The sequence below is a fragment of the Rhagoletis pomonella genome, unplaced genomic scaffold (genome assembly GCF_013731165.1).
Source record: "Rhagoletis pomonella isolate Grant_MI unplaced genomic scaffold, Rhpom_1.0 Rhpom_scaffold_00001, whole genome shotgun sequence".
NCBI classification, from domain to species: Eukaryota; Metazoa; Arthropoda; class Insecta; order Diptera; family Tephritidae; genus Rhagoletis; species Rhagoletis pomonella.
Window position 1 is genome coordinate 27,256,212 of NW_023458555.1, and position 22,305 is coordinate 27,278,516.

Consider the following 22,305-nt stretch of genomic DNA (forward strand, 5'->3'; position numbering starts at 1 on the left):
ACATAAAAGATTAAAATAAAATACTCTTCCTCAATGTTGCGTTATTGCTTGGTTATCGTATTTATTATATCAATTTGCAATATTAGTTTTACGAAGAGTACTTACTGCGCCTTTCTAAACGCGGATATATTTGTTGCAAAATAAAATCGCAATGAAATATTCGTATTTTTCATGTCATGATCCAAAGCCACTAAAAGAAGAAAAAATTCCAGTTTTAATTATTCGCCAATTTCCTCAAATTTAAAAAATTTATGTTAACTAAATTGCGATTTCTCAATCTTCAGATGTCTCTCAATCACCTGATGGTTAACCTTCAGTTCAGTCATATGCTTTATTTTTCTTATGATGCACACCAGCGTGATCATTGCATAACATTGCAAACGAGCAATAAAATTCGCACCTGCCAAAATGCAACCAGTTTTGAGCTAAACAAATTAAAATTGCAAAACCTCTGAACGAAGGTTAATCGGAAATAAATTTCTTGCTTTTTTTGAATAATACCAAAATAGCACGCAAGTGATACTACGAGTAAAATGAAAATGCTTCAGTGCGGAAGTTAATATGAGTAGTAAAAAAACTTTATTGCGCTCTAAAAGCCCACACATTTTTTTTTTATTACTCCCTCTTTTTTGTAGCCACCACAGAGCAACGTGTTTTTGTAACAGGCAATCGGTAATACCATGATCACAGATATCTCTTATAAATTTTGGTCCCGATTGGATTCGGTTAAGGCGTGTCGCAAAGGGTTCAAAGGGCAGAAGCCTCTATGGAGACTCACAAAAATTAAAAATATTGTTTTCATTTAATATCCACAATGGATACAACTAAAATCGAAGATATCACATATAAATTTTGATCCCGATTGCAGACGGTTAAGACGTTTTAATAGTGTAATCTGAAGTTTTACCCCTGTGCGACACGCCTTAACCGACTCCAATTTATATGTGATAGTAGTATCGATTTTGGGTATTAGGTAAGAAAAAAAATTATTTTTAATTTCCATAGAGGCTTCTGGTCTTTGACCCCTTTGCGACACGTCTTAACCGTCTCCAATCGCGACCAAAATTTATATGTGATATCTTCGACTATAGTAGCATCGAAGTAGGGGTTGGGGCTTAGGAAATCCAATGTAAAAAATTGCTTACTACATTTAACGACCACCCTAAAACACATATATACAGACGCCTACACAAACATGTGTAAATATGCTACCAACTCTGGGCAGGCTTGCATATGTACATATGTATAATAGGGTCGTCCAAAAATTCATGGGAAAAAGTAAAGTCGTGGAATAGAAACTAAATATTTTTCGTTCGAAAAACTTTGTTTCTCTTCAGGAGACTGCCAATAATATCCATTGCATTTTTTGATGTCTTCAGGGCTCCTATACAAAATATTTAATAATAGGAAATGGTTAAATAAACAATTGGGTATTTTTTCTGGAAGTCTCTTGAAGAGAAACATAGTTGTCCTATCGAAAAATATTGTTTTTCATGAATTCTATACCATTTCTATGGAAAATTATTTTTCCCCCAATAAAACATATGGAAAACTTTAAGCGCTTTGAAACGGGGCTATATTTTTTTATTATTGTTAATATTTTTTGTTTTGGACCACCTAACTTCAGATGCATACATACATAGGCGGTTGGCTTAGTTAATTTGAGTATGTGCGAATAAGTACATTCTGAGACTTGGAACCCCACATTTTCTTCTATTTTAACTGAAATAAATTTACATAAGTACATTAGGGTGGGTCCATTTATATTGAAGATTTGTTAGACCATGCGCATATAGCACAGAAGGATTCTTTTACGTGTGTTTGGAGTTTGTCAAAAGTCGAAAATAGGTTTCTTATCATTTTGCTGTAGTGTCGCAAAGCAGTGCTTAAATTTTTTATAAAAACATGCCTAAGGAGTGTTTTGGTATGAGGAATCTATTTCTGCACTTAGTTTTTTTTTTTTTTTTTAATTCCACCAGAGGTGGCAACGCTTTGAATTCTTTAGTTATAATATAACAAAATGAAATCAGAAAAAAAGTTAATTTTTATCAAAAAAAAAAATACAAAATAACAATCAAATAATATTGAAGAAAATTAAATGCAATTTTAACGATGAAATTATGATTTTTATTATAAAGATCATAACCGTTACGGTCTCTATAGCTTGATTACTTTGCTCCACTAAATCATTCTTTATGCGGTAGTTAAATAACAATTTAATAGAAAGCAATCGAACGATTTGTCTTCAGAGCAATGTAATTTCTTATAAGACATTAAAAATAGCTAGGTTTGCATGTACATATGTACATATGTATGAATGTTGCAAGTCTTAGACAAGTTCATTTCAGCAAAGCGGTTTGGTATGTATATACCATATTTTAGCCCATATTTATACATGTATGTACGTTTGTTTCTTCCACTTATTTCCGCATTTGATTGCTCAATAATTTCACAGTTGGTAACTTGATTTATGTGAATGTTGTTAATTTCGCGCTCTTTATATCTATTCTGAGGCTGCTGTCGTCGTCACCTGTTTTATTAACCACTTCTTTTCCTCTGCATTATTTCTTTACAGAATGGCGAAACAATGAATCGCGGCTGTGATGAGCGTTGCACGTGTAATCGTGGCGAATGGATTTGTGTACCACGTTGCATGGGCAACACTTTCAAACTGGTTGGAGGTGCTCCGCATATGGATTTGGATGCGCAAGCGCATTGCCGACAAATGGCCGTCGATGAATGTTGCGCGACTATGGAATGCGGTCTGATGCACACAATTGGCTCCCCGGAAGGTGGTGTGAATGGTGAGTGTGTGAATATGAACAAATTTATTGAAGGGGTAATTGCACGTAGTAACTTTCATTGAAGATTTGTGTTGATAGCGAAAATTGAACATTTTCGTAAAAGATGAATTAAAATACTCGTATCTGATCGTGAAGAGGATAAAGTCTGGGCGCTGGTATCTTTCCTTTCTTGTGGTTTTTGGTATTGGAATGTACAAATTTAACGATGGTGTTTTTATATAACCGTCAACACTTCGTAGGGTCTACTGGTTAAGTCCACCAACTGAGCTCTACACTTTTATCGCGGATCATGAATTAAAGGGAAATAGCTCAGTATAATTCAGGATAGCAAACTGATGTTGGAAGCACAGGTCACAGTTCCCATGCTATGAGACTGAAAAAGAAGCGACGTTCGTACTGCGAACTTTGGATTGGAAATAGGGTGTTCCATTACACACATGCATAAATATGTACATGTAATATAACACTGTTCGAAAGTTACAATATTTTCCTGTTTTTCTTTGACTTCTCTTAGAACAAAAAAATTAAATTTTTATATGTAAACAAATTGCTAAAGATATCTATTTCTCCCTAAAATAACCCTAAATGGGGGGAGAAATATCTAAACTGGCAACACTGCCCCGTTTCGATATCTGGAGTTTTGATAGTTTTGCATTTCTTGAAGTTTTCCATTTTAAATAACTTGAGTGGAATTCCAAAATTTTCTAAACTTTCAAAACTTTGTGAATTTGAGAGATTTTAGTAAATCAGAATAATTCAAAATAATTATGAATACTAGATTTCTAGAAATTTTTTATTTTTAAAAAACTTCGAGAATTGTAGGAATTCTAACAAATTTTTTCTAAGTAAAAGTGTCGAATATACAAAATTCATCAAACCAAATTAAAAGTTTTCGAATGTTTAAAACATTTTGATATTTCGTCTTTTTTGAAAATTTAAAAATTTTCGTAATTGTTGAAGATTCAAAAAATTTTTGGACGTAGATGTTTTCAACATTTTCAAAAAATTTAAAATTCTCCAACTTTGTTATATCAGTACAAAATTTTGGAAAAGTTCAGAAAAGTGGAAAAATTTTGGAATTTTTTCAAAAATGTTAATATATTTTAGAATTCTAAGAATTTTCTATTTTTTATACACAAGTACCATAAACGTAAGAATTTTCCCACAATTTGTGATGTTTCACATTTTTACATTTTAGGATAGATTTAAGAATAAATACAACATTTTGGAAAATATAAAAATTTTAAAAATCTCAATAATTTTTCGCATTTCAAAATATTCTCATTTTACCAAAATTTATAGAATCGCTCGGATTTCAATAGTATTTGAAATTTTGGAAATTATCCTAAAAATAAAAAATTTCAGGAAATTTAACAATTTTATAATATTAAAAATTTTTGGAATTTTCGTTGTTTTCTAAACCTGTGAAAATATTCAAACTTGCTGTGACTTTCAACTGTGTAAAATAGTACACATTCGAAAATACAACAAGAAAAGTAAAAATTGAAAATTAAATACATAATTTCAAAACTTTGAAAATTCAGTGAATTCGAAAAACTGATAGGCCTACTCAAAAAACATGATACTTCAAGCTTAGCACACAGCTAAAATATGGCACATTTTTTCCATGAATTAAAATTTTCAAAAGCATCCATTCATTACGTTTGTTCCCCAAGCTACACGAAGTCACTTCACTTTCCCCAGTTTCTTAATGGAAACGGCCAGTTTAAGAAGAATACTTGCAAAGTGGTCATGTAACCTAAGCTAGTTTGAGGGTCAAGGGAACGTCCATGTGTGTACGATGAACAAGGAATAATTAGGTCTCCTCCAAGATACACGCTTCCCAGATAACAATCCAGTGGAGCATAGCTAATTCGCTAATGAGGCGCGGCAATCTGATATCGTTAATCTAATGATAAGAAATTCGAAAGCGGAATAGGCTATTAAAACTTTTCGTCGCTACAAATCACCGAAACATCCACCCGGCAGATTTGCAGCAATCACGGGTTTTTATATCTCCGATTATTGCGGTTATTATAAGAATCAGTCTTAACGATGGCTTTGTTTCGGTAAGCGGGAAAGAGTCGAACGCCGCCTCTACACCCAAGGGAGGTAGACCCTCTCATACTTATCCCAAAAAATTCAGACCCATTAGTCTAACGTCTTTCCTGGGCAACGCTTTAGAAAAGCTAGAGGTTGAATATATACGGAGTATGATAACAACTAGCCTTTTCTCACCATCACAACATGTCTACACGAAAGACAGATCTACGGAAACCACCTTGCACTCGCTAGCCGGGTTAATGCAAACGCCATAACGCAACCCTTAGAAAATTTTGAACGTAACACTAACGTTGAGGCTACACTCATCAGAAGAAACATTACCGCAAGGTTAGGCAACACCACACTAAGCAGACAGGTCTGCAGAGGCACCCCTAAGGGAGGGTCAAAGTCAAATATCTACATTTCCAAATGAATATTCTGCGCTCTAATATGGTCACGCTTAGAAACTAGACAGAGGGTAGGGGACTCGGAATAAATCCCAATAAAACTGAAGTAATTCTCTTTACAAGGAAACGTACGTTTCCTACAATCCGCCCGCTAACTTTCAAGGGTATAGAGATTTCTTGGGAATGGAATGTTAACCATCTAGGACTCATATTAGACAGGAAGTTTACGTAGAAATTTTATATTTGTAAGTAGAGGAAATAGTTAAGAAGACCAATGTTGAATTACTTTTATACATGAGTTTCCAAGCATCTCAAGTGCTTTAAGAACTAACCCAAACAAAGCGCGTAAAGTGCTAACCAATTTGTCTGCAGGAAATCTACTAAGAAAACAGGTATGAGACTATGGAAATGGCAACGGTTCCGCTACGCTTTTATATATTACATTCTGTGTAGTTATAACCACGAAATCGACTACTCCATTTCTAAACCCATCATCGGTAGGCCCTTTATGTCGAATAAACCGTCATGAAGAGAGTGGCTAACACCGGATCATGGAGAAGGGAGTATTGCATATATTCCTACGCGGACTACTGCAATGTTTATCAGGCGTAAGTTCCATATATAAAAGAGGGGATATTTATGTTAATAAACATGCCGTAACGAAGAAAACGATTCATGTCTTCTCAGAGGGCCAGGTGTCATTAAATCAAGGAATGCGGTAATGCTAATATCAATGGTTGCACAGGAATGCCTGGCAGTTCTAAACGATATAAGCACCGTCTTCAAGGTCAGATTCATATGGATACCGGGAGATATTGATGGAAATTTCAGGGCCGATGAGCTAGCCAAGGAATGTAATACAAAGTCTTCCACTGCATGAAACCAGAGGTAAAATTAGGGTACAGAGATTTGGAAGGCAGTTGTCAGCTTTAGCTCAGAGCAGAGCAGGCTTTTTAGGTAAACAGTTCTTTAGGAATAAACCAATCCTACATTTCATAAGAGCTCCCGTGTTTCACATTGTTATCATACGACCTACGAGGTCTAAGTGAATTGGTTATTTTAACTGACCAGCACATTAAGCTAACCTAACCTAAGAGTACTTACATATATATGTAGTACTGATCAGAGCTGCCATTTATCAGCGTATCAAATGCGGAAATAAATACCAAAGTGTGCCATATAAAATGAACCTTTTCAGTTCGAACTTACCGTTGCTTTTTCGGCGATTGCACTCACACAAGTGTAGGTAATATTAAACAAATGCTTCAAGCACTCACACATAAATACTTACATACAATACATGCTAAATTCTCATGAATTCGGAATAAGTCACTTCAATTGCTTAGCGGAACAAATTTTTTTTGGGGAAATTTGAAAACTTGAGTCATCCAATTGTTTTCGCAAAATAACTAAAGGAGAGGTTACAAATTTTAACATTTTCAAGATCATTCGATAGACATGAATTTTTACTGCGGCTTATAAAGGTTATAAAGTGCATTCCATTGATATAAACGCTTTTGTTTAAATTGCATTATCTCATATAATTTATTTGCCACATTTTGCTTATTCGCATATTTTTTCTCTTTCTCATTTAATTTGCAACAACATTCAACAAAAAACAAATTATAAAATCACAAAAATGCTATCAATTCATCAACCAATTAAACACATACCGCCCGCCACTTGCTGTGCCCAATGAAATTAAAAAAAAAAAAAAATACATCCAACATTGTAAACATTTACTTCCGTACATACACTGTGAACCACCTCGCGCGCAGCTTCCTCACAAACGCCTCGTCCCGACTGCCACCACAACGGCAGCGTTTACAAATTCCGTGAACGTTTGGAGATCGGCTGCGAACAGATCTGTCACTGCGATGAAGGCGGTGTGATGAATTGCAAACCACGTTGTCGGGAGCGCAATCACACGCGCCTCGATAAGTGTGTGTATGTGAAAGATCCCAAGGACGTATGCTGCCAACTGGAATTGTGCGATGTCACACTCGACGATCACGAACAGACAGCATCCCCACCTACAGCGCAAAACTCGATTGGCGACGAGCAATATGGCCCCGAGGAAGCGCGCGATCTCTCCGGTGGACACGAGCAGCTCGATTGCGAATACAAGGGACAACATTACCGCGATGGTCAACAATTTCACGATGGCTGCGAACAGCTATGCATTTGCACGCTCGAAGGTGTACACTGTGCCAAGCTGCAATGTCCGTCAACTTTCGGTTTGGATTTGCTCAATCCACATTGCTTGCGCTGGGAACCGGAGCCAGCTGATTTTGAAGCCAAGGCACCGAATTGCTGTCCGGAGAAGATGCGTTGTGTGGATAACGGCACCTGCGCTTACTTGGATCACACATTCGACAACTGGTCACCCATACCGACCAATCTTACTGGTGAGTAGCGTTATAAGCGCAAGCGCAAGCGCACACGTACTGTACATTTAATTTACACTAACAATGCTATCAATTCAAACAGTCAATTAACACTAACCGCATTTTCTTTTTTCTTTTCTTATTTTTTTTTTTACATTTCTCATTCACGCTGCGTTCGCCTCATTGCGTTGCTTCCGTGTGACAGGTTGTGAGCAGCATTGCTATTGTGAGAACGGTAAAGTTGAATGTCGGCCAGCTTGTCCGCCCGTGCTTGCCTTGCCGCCGCCCGATTTGCCCTGCCATCCGGCGCAGGCACGTATTCTGCCCATTCCCGACGATGAGTGCTGTAAACACTGGGCCTGCGCGCAATTTGCGCCCAAACTGAGTGGCGGTGATGGTGTTGAGGCTTCCACTGCGTTGCCACCACCAATGCATGGAATTAATGATTTAAGCGGTAAATATTGGAAATAGTTTTAAAGTAATATAACAACGTAGCTATTTTCAAAAGGTTCGCAGGTGAGGGAGGAGGCTTGGGTAAACAACGGTTTACGAATTATTGGGATTTATTTAGGAACTTATTGCTTTAGGTTTGGGTAGCTTGCATGAAATGCCCAGCGATTAATCCATGAACGCATGAGCAAATATGGTCGACTAATGGACCTCGAAATCTTTTCCACTTATTTTTAGGATATAAATTAACCCCCAGAAAATTTTTAACCTCTTTTTGTGTAGCTTAGCAGAAAATCTGTAATTGCGTCTACTGGGTCCAAACGTCCAATTCAAAATTTCTGGACTATGTCAGGACCATTTCGCGATTTGTTCCCGACTAGTCTTGAGCCATTTCGGGATCGTTTTGGGACATGTTCGGGATCATCTCGGTGCCTATTCAAGACTATTTTGGGGCTAATTCAGGACTATTTGAGTACAATTTGGGCAGTAGTTCGTGATCATTTCGAGATTTGTTCAGGACTATTGCAGGAACATTTCAGGACTCGTTTCGGATTATTTTGGAAGTATTAAGGACATGTCGAGACTCTTTCAGGACTTACATATTTAGGAACATTTTGGGACTAGTTCCGGTTCAGTTTTGGACTATTGAGGTACCGAAATGGTCCATTTAAAGACTTGTTCGAGACAATTTTAGAACAAGTTCGCGACTTATTTGACCGTTTTGACAGTTTCGAGGCCTTTTAAGGACCATTTCAGGGTAATTTCGAGCCTATTTAAGGCCCATTGGGGACTAGATCGGCACTGTATCACGCATCAAATTTTATGATTACCTGGTGCTCACGGCTGTTTTTTTAAGCCTCTTCTAGCCTAGCTTTTTTCCAAATTTTGTATACCTCCCAAAAAATAGATTTTCTCAAAGTACTCAAAATGGACGTACGTTTTAGAAAGGGTCACCTCATTCAACCGAAATATCTTACCAGGGAGCCAGCCGATCTAGCCAAAACATTGCTGGCAGACAGACCCACTTTGTCATTGGTACCAGTTCACATGCAGAAGTGCACTGTTTGGCTATTCCTTGGTCTACAGCTACAAACACTCCTTTGAAGTCGTCACACGGTTGCTCTTATGATCGAGTGTGAACAATCGCGGCATCCATCGTGCGGATTACTTTTTCATGTCCAAGAGATACCTTTATTTTCAGGATTCGATCGATGACTTCCGTCGTGACGACCTCTTTGAACGAACTCAACGTCCTACGTTACTTGTGCTGGTACCATAACAACGGAAATCAATAAACCACTTATTATTCATTGAAATCGATGGTTCAGCACAGCATTTATGAAGCTTTCCTTGGGCCTAAATTGGCGCCTATCTATCTGAAAAAATGTTTACGGGCGATCTCGCGGTTGCATGGTGTTTTAGGCATTTTACCGTAACTAGGTAAACGCTTCAGTTTGCCCAATGATAGTCCTTGAACCTACTTCGTATTCCAACTTCAATTCGTCAGTAAGTGAAGCTACGCGCTTCAAACTCTGAGTCTCAATACAGCCACAGCGGCTCGGTTGCGGTGCGCGGGGTTTATAGTTGTTCAAGGTATTTAGTATGGTGCAGTCGGTAGGCAGCGGTTTTCCCGAACCCTAAACCCTGACACCTGCCTCCGTTTGGGTAGGATGTCATTGCACTCGGTGCACAGCAGCTGGACACTGAGTTTGAAAGTCACCAGATTGGTGCTCCATATGAAATACTAGTTTTTGAAGACAGGTAGGGCCGGACAAAGTCAGTCGGTGATGACATCCCCTGTTACCGTGCTGCCACAGGACATTCTTCTCAGCTCTAAAGATTTTCTAAGCATTTAGTCTTGTTGGCCCATAGTACTTGAGGACAAAAAAAAGAAAAAATAATAGGAGAAAATATTCATTTCCCATTCGCAGAATTTCCAGACTCTTTGATAAATCTGAATACAACTGCAAATAAAACCCTCTATACTATTGTACTCGTCTCATCATATTCTGCCCCTTGGATTATGTCTGAAAGCCTCTTTTCCAGGGGCCTTAGAATAGCTTGGCAATCAGCTCCATTTCCATTTTTCGTGTTGGAGTCATCAGTATATAATATTTTTGTAGAGCTCCCGAATAGAGTACCTTCATCTTTCCATTCTTCACTTGGGACCAAAAACGAAGGGTTTGTTCGGACAACCTTCTAAATAACTTTCTGTGCATGAAACTAGTATCGCCGTGCAACAATCCAAACAGCTAGATCTAATTTTGTACTAATAGTGTCCGTAATGTCAATACACACTCGTTTGCAGTTTGTTTATCATAGAAATCGTGGTTTTGACCAAGACTCCTCGCCGCCATACTACAGCAGAATATGTGATGCTCACTTTGAATGAAGCTGCCAAAACAAAAATTACTACAGCTGGACTCAGGCCATAAGCCTGACACTGTCCGCAAATGTTCAATACTCGATTCTAATTTCAGCTTGACGCAAGTTTGAGACCTTCAAATTTTTTTCTCAGCGGATGACAGCAAGATTATGCACAGTGCATCGTTAATCCATCTCAATCAGAATTACCTGGAATTTTTCTATAGGCCTGGCGCTAGTGCACAAGCATCATCAGCCTCAGCTTGAATGTGGATCGCAGTCTTGCATTTCCATTAATAGATAATCGTTCAGAACCGCCAAATGCCACAAGGGAGCGGTGCAGCCATCCTAGATTTTTTCGGCTACATTTAGCTTTTTATATTTAGGTTCTTTTTAGGTTTAAAAAAAAAGTTAGCTTTTTTAGCTATTTATTTCCTTCACTATATATATTAACCAAGGACATGAATGTAATCAAAAGAAATACCAATGCTGTCATTGTTTCGAAATTTTGCAAAATCTCTCCGAAATAATGTACATTTTTCATTCTAAAAAATATGCCCGGTTTCAAAAGTCATAGGCTTTCGTGCACTCAAATGAGTGGACGAGAGGCAGTCGTTATGAAAAAGCACTTGTAAACTGCAAGATGAATGAGTGAAGATTAACGGAAGGGTCGGTAAACAGATTATTTGTGTAGTGAGCTCTCCACCAACCCCAAATATAGGCTTCCAGACCTCTATCGCGTTTTCCAGGCAGAGGTAGCTGCCATTAAAAAGTAGCTAATTGTAGTAAATATGACTCAGGGCCCTATGTTCGCCCACTGTGCGCGCAAAGCTAATAGGGTTATGCTTGACCTCACCTTCAATTACCTCTTATGATTTCCCAATCAGACCATAGCGATATTGCAGGCAATTACATTGTGTGGGTCGGCCAGGAAAATCACCATCGAATCGGTCTTACCGAAAAAATTGAGATGGTGAGTACCTTCTCGGTCCCATAAAGCCGAACCGCTAAATTACGGTGGGTGGATTGACGTTACGCTGTCCAGTCAGACTAAATACCAGACAGGATCCTCAATATCACAGCTGTATAGTCGATGATAGGGAGGAAACATCTTTAAACTTTCTCCTAACACATTAAATCGTACTATCTATCCAGTCCTAAGGATCTCTTCGGGATTGACATCTGTCGACTGCGAAATATCTTTCGTTTAAAGCACACACCGTTTTTATCTTAAACTTAGCAGTTAGCTTCCTCTTCTTCGCTTTGGTTTCTTCGCCGTTTAGTATTTTTTCTGGAAAAGTTCTGGTAACACTGCAAGGAAGGCCAACCCGTGTCATGGTGCATGGGCTATATTTTTCTATATATCTATTTTATCTATTCCGGATAACATGAAGTGGATCCATGTTATGATTGTTTCGACAACATAAGCAAAGTAGAGTTTCAAAACGTACTCTCAACTTGCCTCTTATTTTATGTTAATCCGCAACCTCCCCTCGGTCTATGTTTATTTCAAAGTCTTTGCGTGTTCATGAGACATTCCCATCTACTAAAACCTTAGATTTATAGGGCAATTCTGGCTAAGATAGTTGTAAGTCTTGTGAAAGGCAATTTAAAGACAGTAGGCAAGATTGTTTGAAAAGTTTTGTTTATTCTGCCACGAAAGTCTTACATATAAAAGCTCCCTTGCTAAATTGGCAGTGAAAAGATTTTTTCAACAGTTCCAAATGGAGATTTACTTGTATATCAATAGCCGAGTGAGCAAAGCACTGAAGTACGAATCTTCGGGCAGTGGAATTATTATTTTTATTTCATTTCATTTTCTTTCAATTTTTGGATTTTAGTTTTTTTATGGAGACTAGACATTTTTGAATATCATTTAAATGTTAGAAACTTATTTTATGTATTTTGTATTTTTTTATATTTCATTGTTTTAAAAAGAAAAACATATGCATTTTTTATTATTTAGATTTAGATTTAGGCGAGTATTTTATTCATTTATTTTATATATATATATTATTTTTTAATGCAATTTCCCTTTAATTTTGAGATTTTATTGTTTTAAAAAGAATTTTTTTTTAATGTCATTTAATTTTTAGAATTTATTGAGTATCCTTTGTTCAATTTAATTTTTTATAAATTCTAGGCTCTATTGTTTCAAAATGAAAATGTTCTTTTGATTTCAATTAATTTTCAGGAACTTATTTAATTTTTTTTTAAATTTCATTAGTTTTCAACTTTTATGTATATATTTTAATTTCATTTATTTTTTTAGAAAGTTATTATTTTTTCTTCTTTTTATTTAATATTTTTGTAAGTTAATTACCTTTTAGTTTTTAGATTTTACTGTTTTAAAAAATATTCTTTTTATTTAATTTAATTTTTAGAAAATCATTTTTCAATTTTTTTATCATTTTTATTCTTCATTGTTAAAAACAAAATATATATATATTTTTAATTTAGTATTTTGCCGGCTCGAGGTCAATTTTAAACAAATGTTTTATGAAAATACAAGTTTTTTTGGTGTTTATTTTCGATATATTTCGGTTACGCTTCGGTAACCGTCCTCTGGGCAAATTAATTTACACGTCCGCACTGTTTGACGTGGAGTTTGGAACTTGTGTTTTCATAAAAAAAAAATTAAATTTTAAATTGACCTCGAGCCTGCAAAATACTAAATTATAAGTAGAAAGGTCGCTAAAACCATCAGTATATATTTTTAATAATTTAGATTTTAGAAACATATTTTTTATTTGAGTTTTTTCTTTTCTAATTAAATTTTCCTTTAATTTACACATTTTGTTGTTTTAAAAACAAAAGTTCTTTTTAATTGAAGTAATAATTTTTTTTTTATTTTTTTATTTTTTTTGTTTATTGAATTTGCCTTTATTTAGTATTTAGATTTTATTGTTTCAAAAAGAAATTGTTTATATCATTTACGTTTTAATATCCTGTTATTAATTTTTTTTTTATACAATTTTTTAAATTTAATTTTCTTTTAATTTTTGTATATTATTGTTTAAAAAAATATATTTAAAAAAATTATATTTATTCATACATATATATTTTTTTTATTTTATTAAATTTTTCGAGAACTGTTATTTAATTACTTGTCATTTTTATGTTTTTATTTATGAAAACAATATTTTTAATGTGATTGTATTTTTAGAAAACAGAATATCGCCTCCTCCTTAGCAGATCTTTCAATTAAGTCTTTCGAAAGACAGAAAATAGCTTTCGAGATAGTTGCCAGAATTGACAATTTTCTTATGAAAGACTTTCGCCTTAGTATACATACATACATTACCAATTTCCATGGTGAACTCAGGGGTTTTTTATTCCTTATCTGTGTCTTTGAAAGAAAAAAATCTTCTTCTGCTTTGCGAGATTTAAATTTTTACAACCAAATTGAGCCGAGAAAATTTCGATATCGTTTACTTGAAAAGGAGTTCGAATTAGAATCCGCATTTGGAAAATTTCCGTTAGATGTCAATAAATTACTTAAAAAAAAATAGTCATAGTAATGCAAGTATTTCACCAGATATTTTAGTCTTTAGGTAGTAAGAAATAGCAAGAATTTAGTCCAAATGTTGCATGCAGATATCTTCAAGACTAACCTTTCTCTCCTTATATAAATAGCGCATAGCTAATTTTTTTACGATTTAATATCGATTTGAGACATTTTTGAAATATTTTCATAAACTTCATTTCATATGTGCTAATAAATAAAACACCTAAGCATGATTACGTCATTAGATCAGATCGTTTTTGGTTGGTAAAAAATAATGCTATCGTCACATATGTATATGTAGGTCCTTGTGATCGCAGATTATTTAGGACTATTTACATTTGCTTTTTTCGGGTATTTTTATGGAACTCAAATCATTCATTATTATTTACTAAATTCTAATTTATTATTTGTACTTTTTTCTTTTATTCGTAACTCTTAATGTGCTTCATATTGTCTTGTGCACTTACACAAAATCGCATCTAAATGCAAATTTTAAATCTAAATAAAAAAAAAAATATTAACATCATCGAATGCATAAAATCAAATCGTCTTCTTGTAAATAAACAAATCTCCAATGTCACTTAACGTCATAACAACAACCTGTCTCTATCCAACGCATCAATCAACATTCCGCACAGCATCCACCACCGAGCAACCGAACACCACCGGCAGCAGTACAGCGCACGTCTCCAGCGATAAAAATGATATTTACCCAGGCAAAGCGCACGAGAAACCCGCACGACCTGGCGACGCCTTCTACCCAACCCTCGATGGCAAACCGCCAAAGGGCGCCTCAGCATTTGGTGAACTGCGGCCCGAGAAACACGACAAACATGAAAAGTTCGTAAAGAAGCCAGTCATTGTGAAGCCGCAACAGAATGAAGTCAAATACGACGTACACGAGCCGCAAGATGAGCAAGACACCGCGCCACCGGGCTTTATACCCATACAGATTGGCAGACCTGGCGGCGCCATTGTTAATTACAATCCCCACCTGCCGCCAGCTGGCCACCCCGGCCCATACGGCTTCTACAATCCCGCACAGCCACCAAAGGATCATTTCGACCCCTACAATCCTTACGAACCCTACGATATTAGTCCAAACGGCATCGCACAGGGTAAGCCGCCTGCGCCAACTAGTCAATCAGATTTGTTCAACATCTTGGGTGCTGGTTCACCGGCCGCGCACCCACCAGGCATGCTACCAGCGGGCGGACCACCTGGACCAGCACCAGGCTTCAAAGCCACACCCGGAAATTTGCCTCCACACGTGCGCATCGAACACATTCTACAACACTTGCAGCACACGCCCGTGCAGGGTGCCTACAATGGGCCGCATGGACATGTGAATGAGAGTGGCGCCAATGGACTGCCACCACCACAACAGCAGCTACCACACCCACTACAGCCGGGTCAATCACCATTGCATCAACAATATGTGCCAATTGTGCATAGCGGTCTGCCGCCACCACCGCCACCGCACGGTATAGCGATTGTTGATGGTCAGCCGGTGGCTTATGGCGGTTTCCCCGTAGTACCAGGTCTCGGGCAGCCTGCTCATGTGCCACATGCAGCACATTCGGCGAATGTGAATAGCAATAACAATAGTAATTTATTGCAACATCAGCCGCAGCCGGCGTCGCCGCCGCAGGAGCAATCGGCGAGTAGTTCAAACACATTTGCAGCGACTACGAGCGCGGTGGGTCTAACCGCGCATTCTACCGAACATGGCATACTGCCTGCTGTTGTCGCCCCAGCTTCTACGCATTCCAGTCAAACAGGTTGATTCATACATAACATAGCCATAGCAGTAGTAGTATACATACGCACACAAGCAGAATTTCATTAACCCTTAAACGGAAATAGGCGAAATATAGAAGCAATTGGCCGCACTAACTCATCACAGATGTTTTTTATAGAACTACCTAATTTTTCAGCCTCAATTAACTAACATAAAAACACATTCATTTGCCTGTCAATGCTTGAAAAACTTAATTGTAATAACAATGTAACAGTCTCATGCGTACTTCAATTCTTCAAACTAACTTTTCTATGTTTTTAACAGCCTTGCTAACTAACACACAAACATATGCAATACGACCCAGTTTAGTGAACATAATTTGCTTTGAACTGGATATCAGGTCTCTAGTGGATAAAGTACTTGTCTTAGCAAAACACACACAAGTCCACAAAACCTCAGGAAATTACTTAAAACACTCAAGAAACCCCATTTCCTACTCGATGATACCCGCAGCAAGTTTTAATTTCTATCTTTCTCTCTCTCTCGCCCTCTTTCACGCTTTTCCTAGGCTTCAACAATCTGCAAAGCGGCATTGAGGTACTCAATCTGGAAGCCATTGATCCGCGCACCATTCGCATAATATTTACAGTACCCCCAACCTATGTCAATCTACATGGGCGCGTGGAGCTGCGTTACACGAACGGCCCTGGCAACGATACCACAACGTGGGAGCAACAAATTTTCGCACCACCCGAAGATCTTATTGCCACCTCTCAGATGGAATTCGATCTGCCCGGCTTGGAACCCAATTCACTGTACAAGGTCAAGATTACACTGATATTGCGTGATCTGAATGCACAACCGTCGAGTCCGATACTGACTGTTAGTACGCCAGCTGATCGTACGATTACACCACCACCACATATCTCTGATTATCGTCCCGACTTCAAGGACGTCTTTAAACGTATTGAAGATCCCGAATTGAATGTTAGCGAAACAAACTCTACTTGGTTGCAGCTGACGTGGAAGAAGATCTCCGATGAACAGTTGGAATATGTTGATGGCATACAGTTGCGTTACAAAGAATTGACTGGTCAAATATACTCATCCACACCGCTGGTACATCGCACGCTCACCACTTACACTATTGAGAATTTGCAGCCAGATACTGGCTATGAAATTGGTCTATTCTATATACCGCTGGCTGGGCATGGTGGTGAACTCTTGGCCGGTCATATGATTAAGGTGCGCACAGCGCCGAAAGTGGATGTATACAACTTCGATGTAACGGTTAATGTGACCAAGGTGAAGTCGCAGAGCGTAGAAGTGTCATGGAATGGTGTGCCATATCCGGAAGATAAATATGTGAATATTTATCGTGCTATCTATCAGAGCGATGCTGGCAAGGAGGATTCGAGCGTATTCAAAGTGGCCAAACGTGATAGCACTACGGGCACATTGATTATGGATTTGAAACCAGGCACTAGGTATCATCTGTGGTTGGAAATGTATCTGACAAATGGCAATATCAAAAAGAGCAATGTGGTGAACTTCATGACGAAGCCAGGTGGCCCAGCGACGCCAGGAAAAACTGGTAAGTGCAGTGAAATTAATGTGATGGACACATTTTTGTAGTTAATATTCATAATTGCAAAATCCTTTTTTCTTCTGAAGTTTTTAATGCTTTCGAAAGGATGCATACATTCTTCAGGGACTTGGGTAATTACAAAATTTTTAATGTATTTAGAAGTTCGTGAAAATGTAGGATTGTTAGGGGTATTCAGGTGTTATCCTGTATTTAAAATGTTCAGCTACAGAAATAAATTCAGCAACCGATAGTATTAATATAACTAGGTTAGTTTGCGTTGGTCGTCTCTAGTTGTGGACACACGTAGACATGATAGAGGTCGTGCTTTGTGATACCACCATATTTTGAACGGCAACCACTGCTCCGTTGAAGAAACGACGCGCGTAACCAAAAGTTCTGCAGCGTTTTTTTAAGTACAAAGTGTACAGTTCAAGAAGGATCAGGTGGTATTTTTTGTCTCTCTACGTGAATTCGGCCCTGTCAGGAAGCCCGCCAAAAGTACGTGCTCTGGCTTTAAAGCATAAGGGTCTCCTTTGACCGCCCATGAGCCCTCCTGGGTCTGAGGTACCTTGGAATTGTGATTGTTCTTGGTTTAGCCCAATATTTGCCGAGCTGAAATGCGGTCCTTAAATAGTGGAAGATTGAATGCAGATGGTCAGTGTGGCTCTTACTCGCTCCATCCCCAGTAATTTCGTTTCAAGGATATTCTTTCTCTTCAGTCCGGCAGCCACGTAGTTCACCATAATGCCTCTGTAGCCTAGTGCCTATAAAAGTCTAATTACAAGGGTATTCCGCCGCAATTTAGAGCGAGCCCAATGCCCTAGCTGTCTCTTAGGTATTAGAGTAAAAACTTATTTCCTTTATTTACGCCATACCCTTGAGCGATATGTCTAGTCAGCTTCGGTCCATCCCAGAAAAAATCCACTGTTCCCCTTCTCGCCACAAGGATGATTTCCTTGACTTAAAGTGTCATCCTGCGTCAGTCCCCAAAATGGAAATGGTCTGAAATGCTGATGAGGGCATGCCTGTGTATGCGCTCTAGCTTCTTAACTCTCCCTTATTCGCGCATTAGTTTTAGTACGTCGTTACTCGCGCGGTGTCCCATACACCCCAAGCCAATTTTAAAGCAATTGTTTCTTAATCGAATGAGCGGACGCAACCAGCTTGTATCAACTGATAAAGTGGGTCAATGGCTTATTAGAGTATTCAGACACAAGTAGCAAAACAAACATAGCCAAACTTATAAGTAGTGGGGTGTAGGGTGCACCACGAGCGAGTTACCGAGGATTAACTAGGCTTAAATAACTTCAGTTTGGTTCGTGTATTGTGTCTAGAAACAGACCTTATCTGAATGTCCTCTATCAATCGTTTACGGCCGCGATACAGAACAGAGGCTAGACTGCTATACTTTTCGGGATGTCTCTGTTCACTTTACGCTGCAGGTACGCGCTGTCACAATTAGCTGCGAAAGTTCTGCCACTGAACAAGTCGTAGATTAGCTTTATGAACTTGCTCTCAACCGCGAGCTTATCTCGTAATTCATCTATTGCCTCCATCAGAACCAGGGTTGCCACTTTGGTAAATTGTTACCAAAATTGGTAGAAAAAATTTGGGTTGGTAAAAAGGTAAATTTTTTCTCATTTTGGTAGATTTTTGATGAACTTTCTGTTCCCGATTTATTTTTCGTATTTATCTTTAAATATATTATAAATTTCTTTGCATGCTTTTTACATACTTACATACGTATAAATATATATTGATATAAGGCGAACATATCGCGCTCCATTCAAAACTAATTTTAGGAGCTTTTGATTGCCTAAATATTTTAAATGATTATTTAAATATAAAGAAAAATTTGACAGGTATGTAAGAAAAAAAAAATAACAAAAATCAACGGGAATTTTAAGCAGCACATTGTTGGCTACACTCAAATAGTATTTGATTCAAAACTCCAAACCTTAAATGGTTCTAAAAATTCAGAGTAAAAAAATCGAAATTTAGACGAAAATTTTTGGATTTATGTTGTATATAGTTTGAATCCTCGATTTTTTTGGATTTAGTTAAAGCAATAAAAAAATTTTACTCGAAAAATAGTGCGAATATTAAAATAAAATCACTTTTTTGAGTCAATGTATTTGTCTATAACAACTCGAGTTGAAGTTTTTTAAATAAAGAAGTTTCACTGTTGCCTTTAGCTTCATAACTTCCGCTTTTGGTTGAAGGAAACTGAGAATATGCCAATAATATGACTCAAATACCGTATAACTAGTTAAATAAAAAGTTCTTAAAAAGAGTTTTCTTATTGAAATAACTAAAAAAAAATTAAAACAAATCTACAGTTTTAATTAAAATAAATAAAAAATAACAAAACTATAGTTTTTATTAAAATAATTTTAAAAAAGTTATTTGTAGATATTCCCCAGATTTGGTAGATTTTTTTCAAGTGGATGGTAAATATTTTTTTTCGTCAGTGGCAACCCTGATCAGAACGTAGTTAAAGCACACTCGGTGTCGAAGAATATCTCTTTTGTAGCATCATTATGAGCGAATGTTTCCTCCATCCACTTCGCAATTGTATGCAAGGCAGGCTCCACAGACCTTCCCCTATTATAAGCATGTTGGACTCTAGATAGACGATCTCGAAAATACCCGGGCATGAGGACTTTTTTCGGCATTCCACCACACCAAAGTGCCATAGAATAATATTGGTCTATATTTCTGTGTAGCCATGCATCCCGACAGGTGACCCCAAGCACCAGGGCGTTAATGGCCTGCATTCCTCACTATCCGAAACTACTCCCATATACCTTGTGTGGTATTTAATTGAAAGCTTGATGCTACCGAGCCGCGTGAGCCTACATACTTGGAGCTTATGGTGGCTGTCACAGAATCCACCGTAGTCCAATTTTTCGTGAAATCTACGAGAGTGCGATCACTGAATCCGAATTGCTGCGAACGCGTAGCTATTCGAATTCAACGATAGCGTTTTCGTTGATTGCATGAAAAATCGGACTAGGATAGATTCTGTGTTAGCTCTGTTAATCTTCTTGTATCAGGACCGTATTTTACTTTTGTTCCCGAAATGTCAAAATTTTTAACTAGATACCTAGATTTTGTAGGCTCGCATCGTCTGACTTTTTGTATTTTTAAGCCATTAACTTTGTTTCTCATCAATTTAGGAAAACTACTCACAGCCAGTGCTGGTGGTGATCAACCAATTGGTGATTACTATGGTCCACTTGTGGTTGTTTCGGTAGTTGCTGCTTTGGCAGTCATGTCCACAGTTGTGCTGTTACTCATTCTAACCAGAAGACGTGTACATCAAACGGCGTCGATAACGCCACCACGCAAAAATGATGCCGCCTATGACAATCCCTCGTACAAGGTGGAAATACAACAGGAGACAATGAGTGAGTAGTGTAAAAATTTACTTTTTTATTGAAATAAAAATTTAAAACATTTCTATTTTACAGATCTGTAGCATTTCTAAGCTGCCGAGGCGTGCGTGACGGGATGCAACGCCTCAACAGGCCTGGAAGCCTAAACAAACGAATCCTAGTTGCATTAGAAATTAGGAACGCTCTCTTATTTTTTCCAGTTAATTTTTTTTTTTTTGCTTTAAAAAGTTTTAATTTTATTTTATGTTTTTAATTATATACGCTACTATTGTAAATATTTTTGCATTCAGTTGCACTGAATCCATATTTTGCCTTCTTCATATTTTGTCGTCAATGAATTGATTAACCCTTATGTGAAACAAGCTACTTTTTTGTGTTTCTATGGATATTCGAATGTAAACAGTGCCAACAATATAGAATATTGAGAAGAACTTTTTTCTGTTTTGGCATGCACTTGACTAAATAGATGTTGTAATTTTGTAAGAAGTATGTATATGAAGTACTTAACGGTTGTAGTACTGTGCATAGATATTAGAAGAAATAAAAAAAAAATAAAACATATTTTCGATAAAAGCCATTGCAAAAGAAAATTTTAAGTAGTTACTTTAAAGAAAAATTAAACTCAGTTTATTTTTTCCTAGATTTAGGTGTCAAATGTATGTATAATTTTTTAATAAATGTAAGATTTTTTTTGCTTTCACGTTTTTCTTGCTTTTAATCATGATTCAAGGGCAATTCGCTTGTAAATAGATAGTAAATAATAGAGACTTACAAATCAGAACGTTTTTGGCGTAAAATGAATTAAAACATGGACTAAATATTTGCACATGCATAGCTGTAATTTACCGCCAAAAGTTAGCAAAAGCTTAATTTTTTAAATCTTTTAGCTACAGAGACACGTTTGTATAAATTTTTATTGGAATTTAACTTGTTGAAAACATTTTAATTTTTTTTTTGTAATTACAAAAATAACCGTCAGCATCAACAACTTTACCAAATAATGTTAATAAGAAGTAGCAACAATTTTTCACTACAATTTTATAATTGTACACTATTTCAGTAAACTGTTTTTAATGTTCCGAAATTGATTTTATTTATTTTTGTCGTTTCCCAAATTACAACAAGAAAAAAAAATAATGTTTTAATTTTTTCAACTACACATTTGGTATTTGATTGCAATATTTTTAACCCATTAAATTAGTTTAGAAATTATATAATGTTCTTTGCAATTTTTACTTTTTAATTTACTTGCAGCTACTACGAAAGTTATTTAAAAAAAATTAATTTTCATAAAATTTCTTCCCCTGCACGCACAAATCCCGTAATGGCGTTGTAAATTTTAGCTTTACTCCATACATGCATACATATGTATGTAGTTATTATCGGAATTACTTATGTATATAAGTATAATATAAATACAAATTAAAAAGAGAACACAGTCCATGTATTTATCTATATATATAAATGAGCAAAAGCATATAAATACAAACACACATGTATAGCTAGTTTGTATCCTAACCCAACATTGAGTGAGCCGCCCAAACAAAACACCAGTTGCAATAGCCAGTGACAATCCCAAAAATTTATTAACAATTTAAGAAAATTAAAAAAAATA

General features: G+C 36.8%; 1 protein-coding gene across 1 annotated transcript in view; it reads left to right on the plus strand.

Moving 5' to 3' along the window:
* The window catches only part of LOC118742691 (putative epidermal cell surface receptor), a 39,829-nt gene extending 18,051 nt beyond the window's left edge, over positions 1-21,778 (plus strand). Inside the window, exons 3-9 of the mRNA XM_036474992.1 lie at positions 2,576-2,804; positions 7,033-7,662; positions 7,847-8,095; positions 14,602-15,744; positions 16,273-17,298; positions 20,472-20,702; positions 20,766-21,778. Coding sequence (XP_036330885.1) covers positions 2,576-2,804; positions 7,033-7,662; positions 7,847-8,095; positions 14,602-15,744; positions 16,273-17,298; positions 20,472-20,702; positions 20,766-20,773 — 3,516 coding nt within the window. The 3' untranslated portion in view covers positions 20,774-21,778. The remainder of the gene's footprint in view (positions 1-2,575; positions 2,805-7,032; positions 7,663-7,846; positions 8,096-14,601; positions 15,745-16,272; positions 17,299-20,471; positions 20,703-20,765) is intronic.
* Positions 21,779-22,305: the final 527 nt, after the last annotated feature.